Source organism: Camellia sinensis, chromosome 10 (genome assembly GCF_055761805.1).
Source record: "Camellia sinensis isolate YWXY chromosome 10, ASM5576180v1, whole genome shotgun sequence".
Taxonomy (NCBI): Eukaryota; Viridiplantae; Streptophyta; class Magnoliopsida; order Ericales; family Theaceae; genus Camellia; species Camellia sinensis.
The window spans coordinates 63826690-63845518 of record NC_138970.1 but is presented as its reverse complement, the minus strand read 5'-3'; the positions used below and the strand labels follow the sequence as shown (position 1 = coordinate 63845518).

The following is an 18829-nucleotide window of genomic DNA, read 5'->3' as shown; positions in this document are numbered from 1 at the left end:
GCCCAATTACAAATACACTTTTTGAGGTATGCTTAAAATACGAACCCCTTATAATTTGAGGTGTGCTTAAAATATGAATTATCCCTTATAGTTTAAAAAATTACAAATACCTAATTGTTAGAATTTTTTAATAGAATTAACTGAAAAAATAAAATTATTAACTATTCTCCTATATAATGATAAAATTACCTGAATTATTAATTAAAATAAATTTCGGAGATCATTAAAAATTAATAATTAACTTGATTTATCAATAAAAATAGTCATTTGTTATAAAATTAAAAATTTCAAAAGGCGAGATGTAATTTTTAAAATCACAAAGGACATATTATAATTTAAGCAAATCTCAAGAAGTATATTTATAATTTATTATTTAAATTTTAAAAGGTAACAACGAACCAAGAAAATAAAATAAAATAACAAGTTTTATATTGTGATTAAATGTTGTTTGGTTTAATTTTTAAAACTTGTTTTCTTGAAATACTTTTATTAACATTTAAATTTAAAAATATTCATAAATTTCAAATGATATTATATTTTTTGAAGGTAGAAATAATTTTTTAAATTTCAAAAAAATAATATTTAATTTTTTTCAAATTAATTAATAATTTTTTTTAAAAAAAAAATCTCAGAAAACCAATTATAAAAATCAAACCACAACCAAAAGAAGCGAGTATTCATTTGCTACATGGTTCAGTATCTACTGCTCTCTGTCTCTCTCTCTCTCTCTCTCTCTCTCTCTCCTAGCACACGCACAGAGCTGAGCTTGAAGAAGATGTCAAGCAGAAGAAGAAGAATTTCTATTTCTTCCATTATTGGACCAAGAATAGCTTACTACAATCATTGGCTATTAAAAGGTACTTCCAAATCTCAATCTCAATCTCCGTCTCTACTTGTTAAAGTTAATCATCCCTCTCGTTTCTTATTTGTTCTGTTTCGTTCTCTCTCTAACACCACGAAAAACCCTACTTCTCCTCCTCAAGGACGCGAACCTAAACCTGAACCCTTGCCCAAACAACGATGCAATTTGGGTCCCAATCATCTTCATTCTGCTTTAATTTCCTTCAATCGCATGCTCCGAATGCGACCTTTGCCCCCAATTTCTCGATTCAACAAAGCTTTAGGCTCTATTTTGAAAATGGGTCATTACACCACTGCTCTTTCTCTTATTCAGAACAAGTTGCAACAGTTCCAAGGCATTCAGGTCAATTTCTACACCTTCAACATTGCTATTAACTGTTACTGCCACCTTAATCGAGTCGATTTTGGGTTGTCTCTTTTGGGCACCCTCGTTAAACGCGGCTATACACCCAATGTAATTACCTTCACAACTCTGATGAATGGACTTATTTTGAAAGATAAAACCCCTCAAGCTGTGGAGTTGTTTAAGAAATTAATGAGAACTAGAGAAATTGAACCCAACGTGGTTATGTATGGAACCATTGTCAATGGGCTCTGCAGAACGGGAAACACTATCAGGGCTGTTAGTTTGCTTAGGCTTATGGAAGAGGGAAGTTGTAAACCTAACACCGTAGTGTATACCACGATCATTGACAGTCTTTGCAAGGATAGAATGGTGGATGATGCTCTCAAACTCTTTTCTACAATGGATGAAAAGGGTATTTTCCCAAATGTTGTCACTTATACTTCTTTGATTCATGGCCTGTGTAATTTTGGCCGGTGGAAGGAGGCTACTGGAATGTTCAGAGAAATGTTAGATAGTGGTATTGCTCCGAATGTTCATACATATAATGTGTTGCTAGATGCATGTACCAAGGAAGGGAAGATGAAAGAGGCAGAGGGGGTAATTGAAGTCATGATACAAAGAGGTGTGGATCCTGATGTAGTCACATACAGTACTCTAATGGATGGATATTGTTTGCAAGGCCACATGGATGAAGCAATGAGAGTGTTCAATACTATGGCGGACAAGGGCCTTCACCTTAATGTTTTTAGCTATACCATTCTAATCAATGGATATTGCAAGAAAATGAAAATAGATGAGGCCATGCATCTCTTTCGAGAATTGCCTCGAAGAGGGTTGAAACCCGACAATGGAACTTTCAGTGCTATGTTACGGGGTTTATTTCAAACAGGTAGATGTGGAGCTGCTCAAAAACTTTTTAATGATATGCAAGCTGCAGGCATAATTCCAAATTCTCAAACTTATGGTATCTTATTGGATGGGTTGTGCAAAAATGGGCATATTTCTGAAGCATTGTCATTATTCCACATGATGGAAAGCAACAGTTTACATCTTAATGTTGTTATGTACAATATTCTCATTGATGCATTCTGCAAGGATAAAAAGCTTGATACTGCAAGGGCCCTTTTCAGTAACCTTTCTTCCAAGGGATTACAACCTGATGTTAAGACATACACTACGATGATACAAGGTCTTTGTGAAGAAGGCCTACTGCATGAAGCCAAGGAGTTGTTTGTTAAAATGGAACAAAATGGTTGTCTGCCAAGTGATGTCACTTACAACACTATTATCCGAGGATTTATTGGACAACACAAGTGCTATGAGGCATTAATACTCGTTGAGGAAATGGTTCAAAGGGGTTTTTTAGTAGATGCATCCACTTTTCCCTTGATCGTAGACATACTCTCAACTAAAGGACAAGATCCTGCTCTCCAAGAAGTGATAAAGAAGTTCATGCCCAAAGATTGTCATGGAATGCAAGATATTGAGTAAATTTCTTAACCTTTATGCACTATGCCAAATGTTAGGTGTGTACCCAATCTTTCTCCTCCCAAACACACATTAATGTGAACTATTTGGGTCTTTTTTTTTTCCCCTTAAGCTGTGAAGGTAAAACTACGTTATACTAAAATTTGTAGCCTTTTATGCTCATAAAATGTTTGTTATTTGGTGAAACTCTTTTAAATATATGTATGGATGTTGCATCTTGCCTATAGCAGTATGTACTGTACTAATGACAAATGCAGTACACTGACTGGTACGATATTAATGACATTGGTTGTGTTTTATTATGCCTCTTCTCTTACACTGGGATGAAATTATTGATAAAAATTAATTTGTTTGGGACTGATCTATATTAGCAAGAAGATTGATCGTGGAATTGTTCCTTGTGTAATTTCTACGGTGCTACATTAGTTTCTCTTTGCATTAAATAGAAGAAAGAGCCATTGTCTTATTTCAGTAAATGACTCGAAAGATACATAAAGCCTGCCTTCTACCAGGTTTTGAATTCTTTTTGCACTGTGCAAATCAGAAAAACCAACTTGAGAAGCATTTTACCTAAATTACTTTAGGTCTATAACATAGATACATTTTTGCTAGTCACCATTTTCAAAGTTATATCTTTAATTCTTTTCATACATCACTCTTTTTTAATGGAATGTGGATTAAGATGGATTAAAATAACTTAGTGAACCCTTTTTGCAAGTGTATTTTTAAAATGATTTGTAGCTTGCTTGGTTAATTAGCCCATATTTTGATGTTACCCATAAAGGACTCTTTGGAAGGAAAGATTGGTTTGCAACTAAGGGGTTCTAGTAATGTTATATGGTTACTATGATAAGATTCGGTTATATATAGCTTGAATTTATTAAGCTAAGTACAGATTCGGTATTTTACCTCTTGTTTTTCACAAAAGCTATAAGGAGCTATACAATTTTTGATTATGAGCTTTAATTCATTAAAATGAAGCAAATGCAATCTATTGGAAGAAGATATAGTACAGGCTGACCCTGTTGATCAACCAAAGATAAGCTCCAAAAATCACTTCTTCCACTTAATTCTTCAATAGATAATTGTAATGTCCTTAAAATATCCTACATTATATGTTGCACTAGAGAAAGAGGATAGGTGTTCAGGTATTTGTTTTCTTTCTATGGTCCTATAGGATGACAAATAATATTTACTACTTGTACAAGAACATGAAATATATATATATATATATATATGTATATAAAGTAATGACATTTTGATTGTAGACATACTAGAGGCATATCTAATAATAAAACCACCTGTTTTTTTTGTTTTTTATTTTTTTCCCTATAGAGATTGTAACCAAGTTCTAGTCTATAATATTTGCCTAAACTGATGTAGATTACTGATGTAGATTCCTGATGAATTTGTTATTGAAGTGAGACCTTGGTATGTTAAGCCAACTCCGCAGCCAAGTGTGCTCTCCAGAAAACTGACTTTACTATGTTTTAGTTGGAATGATGCACAAAACTACCTGTCAATGGGAAAACTAACTTTAATATGTTTTATTGATGCATACTATACTAATACAAAAGAGGTAAACTAACCGGTGGTGTATAATATTAACCACATTGGTTGGGCTTTATTATACCTTTTCTCTTATACTAGGATGAACTTAATAAATTGGTAAAAATTAAATGGTTAAAGAATGATCATCATGTCTACATGAAAAACCAAAGCTAAAATATTAACCACCAGAATACTCATGGAATTATTCCTTGTGTAAATCCTCAATCTGTAATATTAGTTGCTCTTTGCAAGAAATAAAAGACAGAGCCATTGCTTTGTTTCAGTGAATGACTTGAAGAGGCATAAAGCCTAGCTTTTGCCACCTTTAATACATGCGGCCATTTGAAAGGCTTATATGCATTTCTTCTCAATTCTCATGATCACTATATTTAGGAATAAGATATTTAGGATTTTTTAGGACGGCGTCAGATCCTATGAATCTAAAGGGGAGAGGCTTAAGCCCTTATATACACATGGGCTTATGATCCTTTTGATATTGGGGCTGTTGAGTCTAAAAGATATTGATATGGAACTGTGACATAGCTCGAGTGGAAGTGAATTATCAAGGCACAAGTACTAACAAAGTGGCTAGTGGCTGCTCAACTGTAGGAGGCCAACCTGTGGGCTAGTTGTGGTGCTATGGTGGATTATAAACGATATGCACCTTGTGATCTCCGTAATCCTGGTTCTTTTTGGCATTCCCCTTTTGCATTGCTTTCAATTTGAACTATGTTACTAGTTGTAGGTGTAGAACACCAGATCTCATTTCCAGTATGTTCTAGAGATGGAAAATAAATAAATAAATAACCCTTCAGATATCGTTTGAATGTCTAGTCAAAGAAAAATGTAGGCTCCTCTATGTTTATTTATGATTGCAAATATCAGTCTTCTTTTTCATTCTTCTCTAGGAGATTGGCATGTTTTCAATGCAAATGCTCACTTGATGCTGCTTGAAATATTGATGTAGTCAGCAACATCATAACGGAAGCTACCACTTGGAAATATATTTATATATATATATATCTATTTTTTGCAGGTAAGGACAGGTGGAGTTGATGTTTTTGGGTTGATGTTGATAAAAGCTTTATGGCAATGTGTTTCAACTGCTCTGGTTTGTAAAGAAATAGGAGAATAAGGTTGGATACAAACTCAATTGACCATCAATCAGAGGGTGTGTGGAAGTATCCTATCCTTTTGAACACATATCATCTAGAGCGAGCTTTGAAGGGCTTTGAAATGTACTTAGCGACAAACTCAGCATGAAGTTGAATTATCACAGTGAATTATCAAGACTCAATTATTATTGAAGTGGCTATGCGACTGCAAGAGCCCAACCTGTCGACAATTTCTCAAATTGTGGGTTGTAATAGCAAAACACAAGGTTGTAGAGGCTATTTGTCGTGAAGTGCAGGTCTGACAATCTTTTTGGATAGATTTGTCAACTGACTGATGCCCTTGGGATGGAATGCCTTTGGCTGGTTAACTTGATGACCAACCACTGCCCCGGCTAAGTCCATCCTATGAGGCCAAGAGTGGGGGGCATTGAGGTCTGTTACTTGGTAGCTGGTGCAGAAATTTGCCCTTTTGCTATCTCCAGTCGGTATGTGTTTCGCATCCTTTTTCAGCACATCAACTATTTTTTATTTTTATTTCTATTTTGTTTTTTATTTTTAGTTTTTGAGAATTTCCACTGAAGTTTTATAAATAGCTAGATGTTGCTTAATAATTCATAGCTTCCGTTATGATGTTGCTGACTACTTATTATCAATTAAAAAACACATTTCCCTCTTGTTTGTGATGGAAGATGTAAAGGAGCTATACAATCATGATTGTGAATATTCATTAAATTTGAGGCAAATGTGATCTATGATGCTGATTTCTGTACCTTCAGTTTCAGTCCTTTATTGATGGATGTTGAGCTAACACCCAGCTGTTCAACCGAGTACTTAAGAATAATTCTGCTTGCAAATATTTTGATGTTGTGTGCTAGTGATAACAGTTGTCTAGATCTCTTAATTACAAGGGACACATGGTTCTTAACATTGCCTTTTGTGGTTCATGTATGCGGAAACTATAGAAAGATACTGATCTCTTGTCACGCAGGAACAGAAAAGGAGAGCAAGCTCTCAGAATGTAGGTATTGATGTCTTGGAACAGCTGCACCAGTGGTATATCCAAAGTGTAACCCATCAACTAAGCTGTTGCATGGTTGATTTCAATGAAGTGGGAAACCATCTGTCTGCTAAAATGCTGATTGGTGCCTGTGAGTTTTTTATACATCCGCATCCTTGTAATTTACACCAATTCTTCTTACTGGATGTGTAAAATTTTATCCATTTATCTTCTTATCTAACCAATAATAAAACTCAAAATACATATATATATATTTCATCTATTTGTTTAAAATTTTAAATCTAGTTTTTTTGAGACTATATTAAGAGGTCTTATTTTTTAGTAATTTATAGTGCATTCATCCGGAACAATAGAACTTCTGTATGCTAGTTGATTGATAGTATCTGGTTGCCCCTTGTGCTCATAAACATTTATACTGTCCATACATCTTAGTGGTTGGTAGTTTCTAAGTTCTAGCTGTGAAAATCTTCTCAAGATCTGATCAGAATATTGGAGCTTGGACAACACTTTGAATTTCCCCAAGTAGATTATCTATAGCCATTTATGGTGATGTTGTCTGGACTTGCGAGGCTATATAACTGCATATTTGTATATGAATACATGCTCTGAATTTCTGTTTACGACTCCCAGAATAAAATCCATGTATCTAGAAAATTGATCTCTGTGTGTGTGCGCGCGCGCGCAGGCAAGAGCACAGAGAAGAAATTTCAAGAAAAGCAAAGGTGGTTGTCTTTATTTGAAGGATTCTCCCATCTCAACAAATCACTGGTTTTTTTAAGAGATTGTCAATTCTGTTTTATATTGTTTAGCCCTTTAACCTCTGATGCACATGGTGAGAAAACAAATTTCTGGGGCATATCTACCAAGAAAGCTAGAAGCATTTTCAGGAACAAAGTTGGACAAGAATTGATGCTTAATGCAGATGAAGTTCAGGAGTTGCTTTAATTTGAAAGACCAGTTTAACTTGCAGTTGAGAAACAGTACTTAACAGAGTTCCACACCGTGGAAGCTTGTCTTGTCTTGCTGCCTACCCTCAATACACAACCTCCACCCTGCCCTGTGTGATGCTTCCTGAACACTACAAACAGAATATCGTAAAGCTGCACATAATTTTTCAAGTAAATTTTAAATTCAACATGGCTCGTTGACGTGGCTGTTTAGGTTTCCAGTGCTTGTTAATATAGTGCCTAGTTGTCTACACTATAATGTGATTGAACCTATATTTGAAACTTTAGGTTCGAGTCTATACTAGAAACTGTCTGTCGGGCCAGTCTTTTTCCAATTAATTTTCAGTCCACTATACGTTGTTCATCAATTCTTCATTGCTCTTAAACAAGGCCTTGTTGTGATCAAAATTAGTGTTGGTTATAAATTATTACGGTGTTAGTTTTTGGTTATGGGCCACTGTGGTGATGGAGCTAGCAAATCGTCAAATCAAATTGGTTAGAACTTGTGTAGTATTTGGTATATGTTAAACTGATATTAGTTATGATTCATTTGTAGGAGCTTTAGATATGACCAAGTGAAACTTGGATAAATCCAAAGTAATATTGGTCATGACCCAATATGATTATAATCATAATTCATATTATTGTTATTTTTTAAAATTTAAATGGCTGAATGTACATTTTTTTTTTTTTAATCAGCAAAAAAGGAATTTTTATTGATGATGTCAAAGACAAATACATCAACAAAGGAAAGAAGCAAGCTGCTACAATGCATGACAACAGCATGCCTAAGAAACACCCCTAAAGCACCACAAGTGCACCAGCAATAAAAGAAAACAGAGGAATAGCAAGGCACCATCCTGATAACAAAAATCAATCTCTGACAGATGAGCCAAATCACCCATCAAACAAGCCCTCAAGCAAACCCATAAGCAATCCCAATCGTGATTGTCACATGCTACCCCTTATGGAATCAAGTATATAGACAATATCATCAATTGAAAATACCACCCCTTTAGCATTATACTTCACAAAAAAGGCCAATCTTACTTATTATTAGATTACACAACACAACCCAATTAAACTTGGCCCCGTTAAACTTATATTCATTTCTAGCTTTCCAAATCGACCACAACACTGCAAAAAGGAGAGCCTCCCAAGTCCTGTTCTCTAGCTTTTTAAATTTGAAGTCAGCCCACCATTGAAGTAGATCACAAATAGAGGCTGGGCCAACCCACTGCACACCCCATCAATATAATAGACTGGACCAAATTTTCCAAACAGAGGAACAATGAAGAAGAAGATGATCCATAGACTCATCACAAGAATGACGAAATTGGCAAACCATACTTGCGTTAGGGCCAATCACACCGATAGTTTGAAGAAACATAGCTGATTTGACTCTACCCTTCCAAGTAAGCCATCCAAAGAATTGGACCATAAGCGGAGAGACATTATTCCGTAGCAGTTTTGGCACATTAATTTTTACCCCCAAACGAGATTCACACCATTTATACACATAATTAATCATCCAAGTGTGATGATCATGATAATAGAATCTAACTGCTGGTGCAACCTGCAAATAATTGCCAAGACTTCTAACTTCATCAACTTCCTATGAAAATAAATTTCTTTTGAAGTTGAAGTTCCATTTCCCCATCAAAATTTCTATTCTCATAAAAATCTAGCACTGAACCTTCTTTTTGAGCAGACAAATAGAACAACCTAGGGAATTCCTCCTTCAAACTAATGTTGCAGTGCCACTTATCAATCCAGAAGCACACTCTTCTCCTATTTCCAAGCTGAATTTGAGCATTGGAAATAAAGAAATTAAATAGACTTGGATTAATAGGGGCTTCTTGAATGATGTCCGACCATAATCTTGAGGTTCTCATCTCATTGTTGAAATTAGGCAACCGTTTCCCCCCTTGCAATGGTACTTACTGCACAAGATCAATTTCCTAAAGGCCTTTTTCGTCCATCCCAAATTGCCACCACCGTTTTGCTAATGCACATGAATTAATATCTGTCAACCTTCTCACTCTCAGACCACCCAATTTGATGCCTTTAGACATTTCATCCCACCTAACCATATGGATTTTTTTTTAAAAAATAAAAAACCCCCCATATACAGGAAGCTTGAATTCTATTAAGCACTCCCATTGGCATTTTAAAAATGGACAAAAAGTACACGGGTAAGCTTGACAACACAGATTTAATGAGAGTAAGTCTTCTACCAAATGATAGCAACTTCATTTTCCAATTTGCAAGCCTTCCTTTAAATTTCTTCACAACCGAGCTCTACGCAAAAATCAATCTAGGGCTGGCACTTAATGGTGACCCAAGGAATTTCAATGGAAACTTTTGACTAACAGTTCAATGCAGTAGCAAATTCATCAATAATGCCATCCTCCTCTCCCACACCAGTCACCATACTTTTAACATAATTAATCTTGAATCTTGAAATGATCTCGAAAACACCTAAGAAATCTTTTGATACAAAGAATTTCTTCCCAATTAGCTTAACAAAATATAATGGTGTCATCGGCAAATTGAAAGTGAGACATCCTCATTTCTTTTTTACCGACAATCGTACCCTTTAACAGCTCTAATCCCCTTGCTCACATGATGAGAATATTTAAACCCTTAACAATTATGTTGAAAAGAAAGGGAGATAATGGATCACCTTGCCTCAATCTCTTCTCTGAATCAAATTATGACTTTGGGCTCCCACTTACTAAGAAAGAAATCCTTGCAATAGACACACAAGTCCAAACCGGAATTTCCTCATTAGATACCATCAAGAATGTTACGCCCACCCAAAAATGCTGATTATGCTTCGCTTATAATAGATGGACAAATCTTGAGGATAAGACCTAAGCTAGAATTTTGTAGATAGACCTAATCAGACCAATTGGTTTATACCAAGATTGTCATTTTTAGGAATAAGAGCAATAAATGAAAATTTTAAACCTCCAACAAAGTTGGCATTGTTGTAAAACTCCTTAAAATTTCTAAAATCTCATCTTTCATGAATTACAGCGCTTCTTTTTTGCTTTTTTTTTTTGGGGGGTGGGGGGGTGGGGGGTTGGGGGTGAAAATGTGCATACATTATTGTATCTCTCTCTCTCTCTCTCTCACACACACACACACACACACACAAATAAATAAATAATAATTTGCATACCATATGTACTTGCTTTTAGCTATAGAGTCTAAATAAATAAATTGTTTTCATTATTCATAGCCACATCGGGTTATAAATAATAGGGTAAATTACACTTTAACCCCCTGTGGTTTGCCCCAAAAACACGAAGCCTTCCTGTAGTTTCATTTGTAACACTTAAACCCCTAAACTTAATACCAAATTATAATTTTTAACAGATCCGTTTATTTAACTAGAGCGTGAGATTCACAAGCATAAAATTGTAAGCGGCACTCTCTCCTGCCAAAAACATTACACTTTTGGACCAAAACACCATTTCTCTCTCCCCTCATTATATATGCAACAAACACATTAAGGCCTCTGAAATTGCCCAGATTATCTCAGGATTTCTATCTCACCGTACAGCAAAACTAGCCTGCAATTCCACACCACCATCCATCCTCCATCTCTTCCTTATTTCCCTTTCCTTATCACTCGCTTCATCCAACAAACCAAGGTGATACCCACTGCACTGCCACACCATTCCCATTCAGCAGCACTACAGCTAATATATATACACACATCTTCAAAAGCAAATCTCCAAATAAATTTGTCAAATGGATCGGACCCAGTTAGAATTAAAGGAAATTATTTTTTTGAACTATTCAATAAAAGTTGCAAATTATAATGCAAAGAATAGTTGGAACTTGAAATAGTTTTTACCTCACAACTTCATATTTTTTTGGTTTAAGGTGTTGTATGTAGGTGGTTGCTTCAACTAGGATAACCATGGCTACTTCCATAAAAAGGGGGGGGGGGGGGGGAAAGTGAGGAAGAGGGAAAAAAAAAAAACCCAGTCGTGAGTACTGAAAAAAAAAATTGATGGGATTCATACCAACAAAACCCACTTTATCTTCTCCAAACCGCATGCACAAACAGACCTAAAAATGTCAAATTTTCAAATTCAAACACACCACTTCAAGCCCTTACATCTTTTTCATTATAATTTCGGTTTGCCTCATTTTTTCATCTTTGAATTCACCTCACGGCCTAGTTTTCGTATCACTTCTCACACGCCTCATTCCACTTCTTTTTGCATGCTTTCGGAGCTCTGAAAATTGACCAAAAATAAGTTTTTTCTCCTCGTTTCCGACATTTCTTCGGCCCATCTTTCGAACTCCATAATTTTCTCGATTCTTAACTGTTTTGCCCCTTTTTTCACTAATCTCTTCACCTTGCTTTATACTTCATCCTACGTTACCTTATTTTCTCACTTCTTCTTGAAATGGGTTGTTTCGGTATGCCGAATGTTGTTCAAAAACCAACTTCACACATTTCAAAGAAACATCTCCAAATCTATTTCTTTCATTTTTGTCATCCTCGCTCTTTTGCTGCTTCATCTATAGTACTTTGTGAAGGGTGGTTCTTGGTTTTGACGGAGCTGGGCAATGGTGGTCGTGACGGTCCAGCGGTGACGACGGATCTCGCGGTGATGGTGGTCGTGGAGCTTGATGGTAGTGTGATGAAACTTGGTTGTGAAAATGGGTGAAGAGGTGGGCTTGGTGTTAAAAGGTGGTGGTGACATGGAGCTCACGGTGAGAGAGAAGATTGAGAAAGAAAGAGAAGATGGAAATAGAGATACGAAGAAATACAAATAAAATGACTGAGTGGAAAATATCCAAGGGCATTTATGACTTTTTATTACTTCTGTTACGTCCGTCTAAAATTACAGTTTAGTATTAAGTTTAGGGTTTTAGTGTTACAAATGAAACTACAAGGAGGCTTCGTGTTTGTGGGGCAAACCACAGTGGGTTAAAGTGTAATTAAATAATATTATTTTGCAACTATTTGATTTTCCTAAAAATACTGCTCCATAAAAAGAAAATTAGGAATATTACAAAATTATTAAAAGACAATTTTACTTTTCATACTTTGAAAAATTCTACCATGTCTATTTAGTTATGTTAATAGGGTTTTCATAACATTATTACGATTATATAGTAATTTTTCACTAAAAGTAAAAGTTTCAAAACATTCCCAAAACTCTCTCTAAATTAAAAAAATAAAAAAAAAAACCAAGAAAATTAGTGATAAATCCAATCTGAGGAGGGTATAAGGTATTAGGTGGATATTTTTTGTTGGTGAGAGGTTTACTCTTGTGAAATAATTTGGTGAGAAGTCTTTTTGTTGATTTTGGAGGACATTTTATTTTCAATTTTACTTCTTAATTTATATGTTGATTTTTTTTTACTATTTGTTCAAATTTATATCTATTTGTTCAAATTATTTTCTATTTGTTCAAATTTATATTTATCTGTTCAAATTTTTTGGCTATCTATTCAATTTTTTTGACTATTTGTTTAAATATTTTTTTATCTATTTAATTTTTTTAACTATGTGTTTAATTCTTACCCCTTATCGATTCAAATATCTGTCCAAATTTTATTATCTATTCAATTTTTCCCCTAAATTCTATATGTTAAAATCCTATATGTTTAATTTTATTTTTATTTTTTCTCTCTATTGAAATATAGAACCAAACTAACCCATATCTGTTGCAATAGCAAGCCATACCAAACCCTAACTGTTATAATTTTTTTTTTCTGTTTGCTCTCTATCATCTTTATCTGTTCAATACAAAACAAAAACAAAAATTTATCTATTTGATCATCGTTATCAACAAACAACAACAAGATACATTTTCTTTTCTCTTTTTATCTAACAATCAATTCACTATTCGTTCTAGGCTTCGAGGGAGAGGCATCGAGGATGATCATGAGCATTGAGATTTGGATCGATGTTGGAAGATCAACAGATAGAAATCCTTGGGAAGCAGATATTCAAATCAAAGATGATCTTGGCTCTCTGTCGTCGATCTTGGCTCTTTGTCGCCAATCTTGGTTGGGGAAGGGGCTATAATAAATGTTATCATCAATGAAAAAGATAATAAAACAAAAAACAACACAGAGACCAAAGTATTATATAACATAAGATCGAAAATTTTCTTTCAATAAATTCCTACATTTTTTGAGCGTCAAATAAGGAAATCAAATAGAGACATGCCTGCAAACCATTGAGAGGTAGTCGTGCTTTATAGAGAGGTCCATGGCTCACTTGAGACGTTGGTTCCTTACGTCCACGATCTTTCGAGGAAGGCGATTCAAAGCTTTCTTCACGTCTAGATCGTAATAGGGATCGTATAGATTTACAGCATTTGAGGCGAAAAAGCTCAGATCTGCAGATTTGGCAATCTATAGTGTTGAGGTATTAAATAGCAACACAAGATCAATGGCGACTCCGACGACTACAAGAGAGAGAAAGGGTTTGGAGAGAGAAAGGGTTTGAAGAGAGAAAGGGTCTGGTTTTGAGAGAGAGAGAGAGGTCGATGGTGAGATCGAGGTCAGCGATAGGGACCAAAGTGGTGGTGTCAGTGACAATGGAGAAAGAGAGAGAGAGAGAGAGGTAGTTTGGGCTACGGTTTAGACGGTTTGGTTGTCGCTGACGACGTAGAAGAGGCCGTGGAAAGAGATGGCAGATGCGACGATGGTAGTGGTGGAGTAGAGGAGGGTAAGGGGAAGTAGTGGTGAGAGATGGAGAGGAAGATGAGTTACAGAGAGGGAGAAGGAGAGGGAGGGGGAGAGGAAGATGGAGAGAAAGATGTTAGAGAGAGAATGGTTTGGTTCGGAAAATTATATATATAAATAAATAGTTTGGTCATTTTAAAGGAGTTTGCCCTTATGGATAAAATATTTCAATGCCTAAACCTTTGGGCAAAAAAAATTTAAAATTGGATTTATCGCCTAAGTGCCCAATAAAACAAAAGAAAACAATCATTAAATGTATCAATTGTTTTTAATTATTAAAAAAAGGTTAAATTACACTCACTTCCCTTAAGGTTTCGACAATTACACCGACCTTCTTATTCTTTTTTTGAAATTACACTGACCTCCTTAAGTTTTACTTTTGATTTGCACTTTTTGTCCCTCTTCATTAGTTGACCATTAGTTTGACTAAAAGTTCTGTTTTTTTATTTTTATTTTTATTTTTATTTTTTTTGGGTGGGAAAAGTTAGTAATTAATTGTTAAATCTGCACATAGGGGATTTTAATTTGATTTGCATAAAATTTGAAGTGATTATCTGTAAATTAAGAATAAAAAGAATTAATTAATCATTTTTTAGGTAAACAAGTTAGTATGAATTACTGAACCAAATGAGAAATATAAGAATTTGTATGTGTTTAATGCAATAAATTATATATAGTCAAACTATGTGAGTATTTAGAAATATTATTTAATACTACTCTAATAAATATATGTAGTATCCCAATTTGATTTTTATTAATTCAGATACTGAGATTCATCAATTTGTTCTTTGTTTTTAGGATAACTGAACTGATGTCAAGTATAGATTAAAAACTACAAAATAACTTCGTTTATTATGTAATTAATTTTTAATTTGTTTCATCATCATTTTTGTCATAACAATAGGTTATTTTAGAATACACACCATTTTATGTGTACCACATATAAGTTATAACATTTGTGGTCTTAAATATCAGAAATGTCAACTAAACCACAAATGTTATAGCTAAATTTTTTTAGCTACAATTAAAAAAATTAGAGTCATAACTAAATACCACATAAGCTGTAAAAATAATCACATACTTAATGGTTTACAACAAAAATATCTTTAATATTAAAAATACTAAACTAACCCTTCTATTAATGACGTTAGTCACAAGAAGATTAGAACAATTTTTTTTAAAAAAAATCAATGTAATTATCAAAAATCTTCAGACAGTGAATGTAATTTATCCTAAAAAAATAAGCATTATTACCAAAATCACTATAATTAAACACACACAATTTTAAGATATAAGGTTATCTCCAACCCATCATCAAACGTTTTATCAAATATAAATTTGATGAAAAATTTGTTAAAACGGTACTCCAGCCATTTCATCAAATTGATATAAAATGAAATGAGAATTACAATTTTCATTAAATTAAGAGGACTTTAGTCCTTTCATCAGATTTTGTAGGTGGATGTTAGGCCAGACGTCCTCCTAGGCATCGTTCGGACAATTGGGTTTTTTTTATCTGAACGTCAAATTTTACTCATGGCTGGAAGTCCGCTTGAACGTCTTACCAGACAATCGACCTTATAACAAGATTTGATGAAAATTTTAAATTTACTATTAACGTACATCATATTAAATTAAGGTTGCGTTTGGTTTAGTTTTGGAATTGTGATTCTCTTTTTGGAATTGTGATTTGAATGTAGAATTGCGAGTTAAGTTTTGAAAAGAAAAAATTTGTTTGGTTATGAGTTTTGAAAGGAATTTTTGAATTTTAAATTTTGAAAAGAACGGATTGGGTCTACCCGATCGTCCACCCGAACATCCTCCCGGTCGTCCTCCTGGACATCCGGTCGATTGACTGAAACAGCGCAATTTTTTTTTTTTTTTTTTTTTTTTTTTTTTTGTGGCAATTGCTGGTATTTGAAATATGTACATATATATATATATATTTTAGATATTTTTTTAAGGATGAATTACACTAACAGTCCCTATCGTTTGGGGCTTGTGTCACTTTGGTCCATGACTTTTTAATTGTGACACATTTGATCCTGAATTTTGAATCTTGTTTCAAATAAGGACGAATGAAGATGCCATTGCTCAATTTTAAGGGTAAAGTTATCAATTTGATAAAATATAAATTAATTTGACAAAAATAAATGTCAAAAAAATATTTTAAAATTTAAAAAAATTATTTCTACTCACCAAAGATAAAATTATGTAAATTGATAAATCTCTTACGCATTTATTTATTTTATCAAATTAATTTTTATTATGTGTTTGAATAATGATCATGTAATAAGTAGTTACTAGGCTTTTAGGGCATGTTTAATTGCAGGATTAGAGCATGAGATTGGAATTACTAATCCGTGACCCCAATAATCATGTGTTTGTTTTGAAATTTTATTTCATGATTATTAATCTAATGGATAATTAATCCAACAAATTTGTAGGATTATTAGTAATCCTACGTTCATATATTTTCTTATCCAATGCAAATAAAAAAATAGATAAGGGGATAATTTATCTTTTTAATCTAATTGGATAGTAAATACCACACTAATTCGATGAGATTTTTTGATTTAATAGATTAGCTTAATAATGATATCAAATTTGTTGTCATATTTGACTTTTGAAAAAATAAAAACTAATTTAATGAAAATAGAAATAACCATCCATCACATGATCATCATCTAAACACGTAAGAAAAATTAATTTGGTAAAATAAATAAATAAATAAATAAAAGATTTATTAATTTTACATAATTTTATCTTTGGTGGGTAGAAATAATTTTTAAAAATTCAAAAATATTTTTGACATTTATTTTTTTCAAATTAGTTTATATTTTATTAAATTGACGACTTTACTCTTGAAATTAGGCAATGGTATCTTCAATTATACTTATTTGGAACAATATTTAAAATTCAGAGTCAAATGTATTACAATTGAAAAGTCAAGGACCAAAGTGATGCAAGCCCCAAACTATGAGGACTATTAGTGTAATTTGCCCTTTTTTAATATATGAATTATTTTTGTAATATTTTTTTATAAAAATAATTTAACAATCACATCCCTAACTATTTTCAATACTACATCATCAAAAGAGTTTTGAATTAAATTTTGAATTGTGTGTTTGATTATGAGTTTTGAAATGAATTTTGAATTATGTGTTTGATTATTAATTTTGAAAAGTAATTTGAAAATTTTGCTTTTGAAATCATGATTGCCATGGCAAACCAAACACAATCGAAATTTTTTATTAAATTTTTATTCAAATTTAATTAAAAAAAAATTAATAAAAAAATTGATGGAAGGATTGGAGAGGTTTAAGATGACAAAAAAATTACTACTAATCGTAAAGCTATTTTAAAATTGATCATCAATGGATACCCAATCTACTTTCAGAGAAGTCTTCTTCAGTGAATCCCAAATCCAGTCTGTACTTCAATCTCTTTCTCTCTCCACTCACACACACAGCTTGCTGATCATAATTGTCAAAAAGGTACAATATTTCCCTCTCTAATTAATCATCCCTCTTCATTCTTATTTCTTCTATTTTGTTTTCTCTCTACCACCCGAAGCCCTAGTTCTCCTCCTGTTTGATGCAGTGATCTCCAAGACGCTGTAAATTCGTCCAATTGCATGATCCAAATGCGACCTTTCCCTCCCATTTCTCATTTCAACAAAGCTTTAGGTCCTCTTTTGAAAATGGGTCATTACGACATCGCTCTTCCTCTTATTGGGAAAATGCATTTTCTAGGCATTCAGAACAATTTCTACACCTTCAACATTGCTATTAACTGTTACTGCCGTGTTAATTGAGTCGATTTTGGGTTGTCTCTTTTGGGTACCCTCTTCAAACGCGGTTATACACCCAATGTAACTACCTTCACAACTCTGATTAATGGACTTATTTTGCAAGATAAAACTCCTCAAGTTGTGGAGTTATTTAAGAAATTAATGAGAACTAGAGAAATTGAACCTGACGTGGTTATGTATGGAACCATTGTCAATGGGCTCTGCAGAATGGTGAACACTATCAGGGCTGTTAGTTTGCTTAGGATAATGGAAGAGGGAAGTCGTAAACCTAACACCGTAGTGTATAACACGGTCATTGACAGTCTTTGCAAGGATAGAATGGTGGATGATGCCATGAAACTCTTTTCTAAGATGAATGAACCAGGCATTCACCGAGATGATGTCACTTATACCTCTTTGATTCATGGCCTATGTAATTTTGGCTGGTGGAAGGAGGCTACTGGAATGCTTATAGAAATGTTGGATAGTGGTATTGCTTTGGGTGTTCATAGGTATAGTGTGTTGCTAGATGCATGTACCAAGGAAGGGAAGATGAAAGAGGCAGAGGGGGTACTTGAAGTCATGATACAAAGAGGTGTGGATCCTAATGTAGTCACATACAATACTCTAATGGATGGATATTGTCTGCAAGGCCACATGGATGAAGCAATCAGAGTGAGGGATCTTCATTCTGATGTTTTTAGCTATACCATTCTAATCAATGGATATTGCAAGAACATGAAAATAGATGAGGACATGCATCTCTTTTGAGCATTGCCTCAAAGGGGGTTGAAACCCAACAATGGAACTTTCAACACTATGTTATGGGGTTAGTTTCAAATAGGTAGATGTGGAGCCGCTCAAAAACTTTTCAATGATATGTAAGCTGCAAGCATAAATCCAGATTCTCAAACTTATGGTATCTTATTGGATGGGTTGTGCAAAAATGGGCATATTTCTGAAGCATTGTCATTATTCCAC

The 18829-nt window shown here is 33.8% G+C and overlaps 1 protein-coding gene across 9 annotated transcripts; it reads left to right on the top strand.

The window, feature by feature from the left end:
* Positions 1 to 677: 677 nt before the first annotated feature.
* Positions 678 to 7694, top strand: LOC114309847 (uncharacterized). 9 transcript variants are annotated; one of them, XM_082891542.1, is made up of 4 exons: positions 682 to 857; positions 984 to 2733; positions 5283 to 5846; positions 6350 to 6678. In XM_082891542.1, exons 1-2 carry the CDS (start codon positions 689 to 691, stop codon positions 2696 to 2698), a joined length of 1884 nt encoding a protein of 627 aa, XP_082747668.1. In that variant the 5' UTR covers positions 682 to 688; the 3' UTR covers positions 2699 to 2733; positions 5283 to 5846; positions 6350 to 6678. The 9 variants fall into 9 exon arrangements, with proteins under 9 accessions (XP_082747665.1, XP_028111491.2, XP_082747666.1 ...); XM_082891543.1 differs by having other exon boundaries at positions 694 to 857; positions 984 to 2694; XM_082891539.1 differs by adding an exon at positions 7065 to 7694 and having other exon boundaries at positions 678 to 2694; positions 5283 to 6509.
* Positions 7695 to 18829: the final 11135 nt, after the last annotated feature.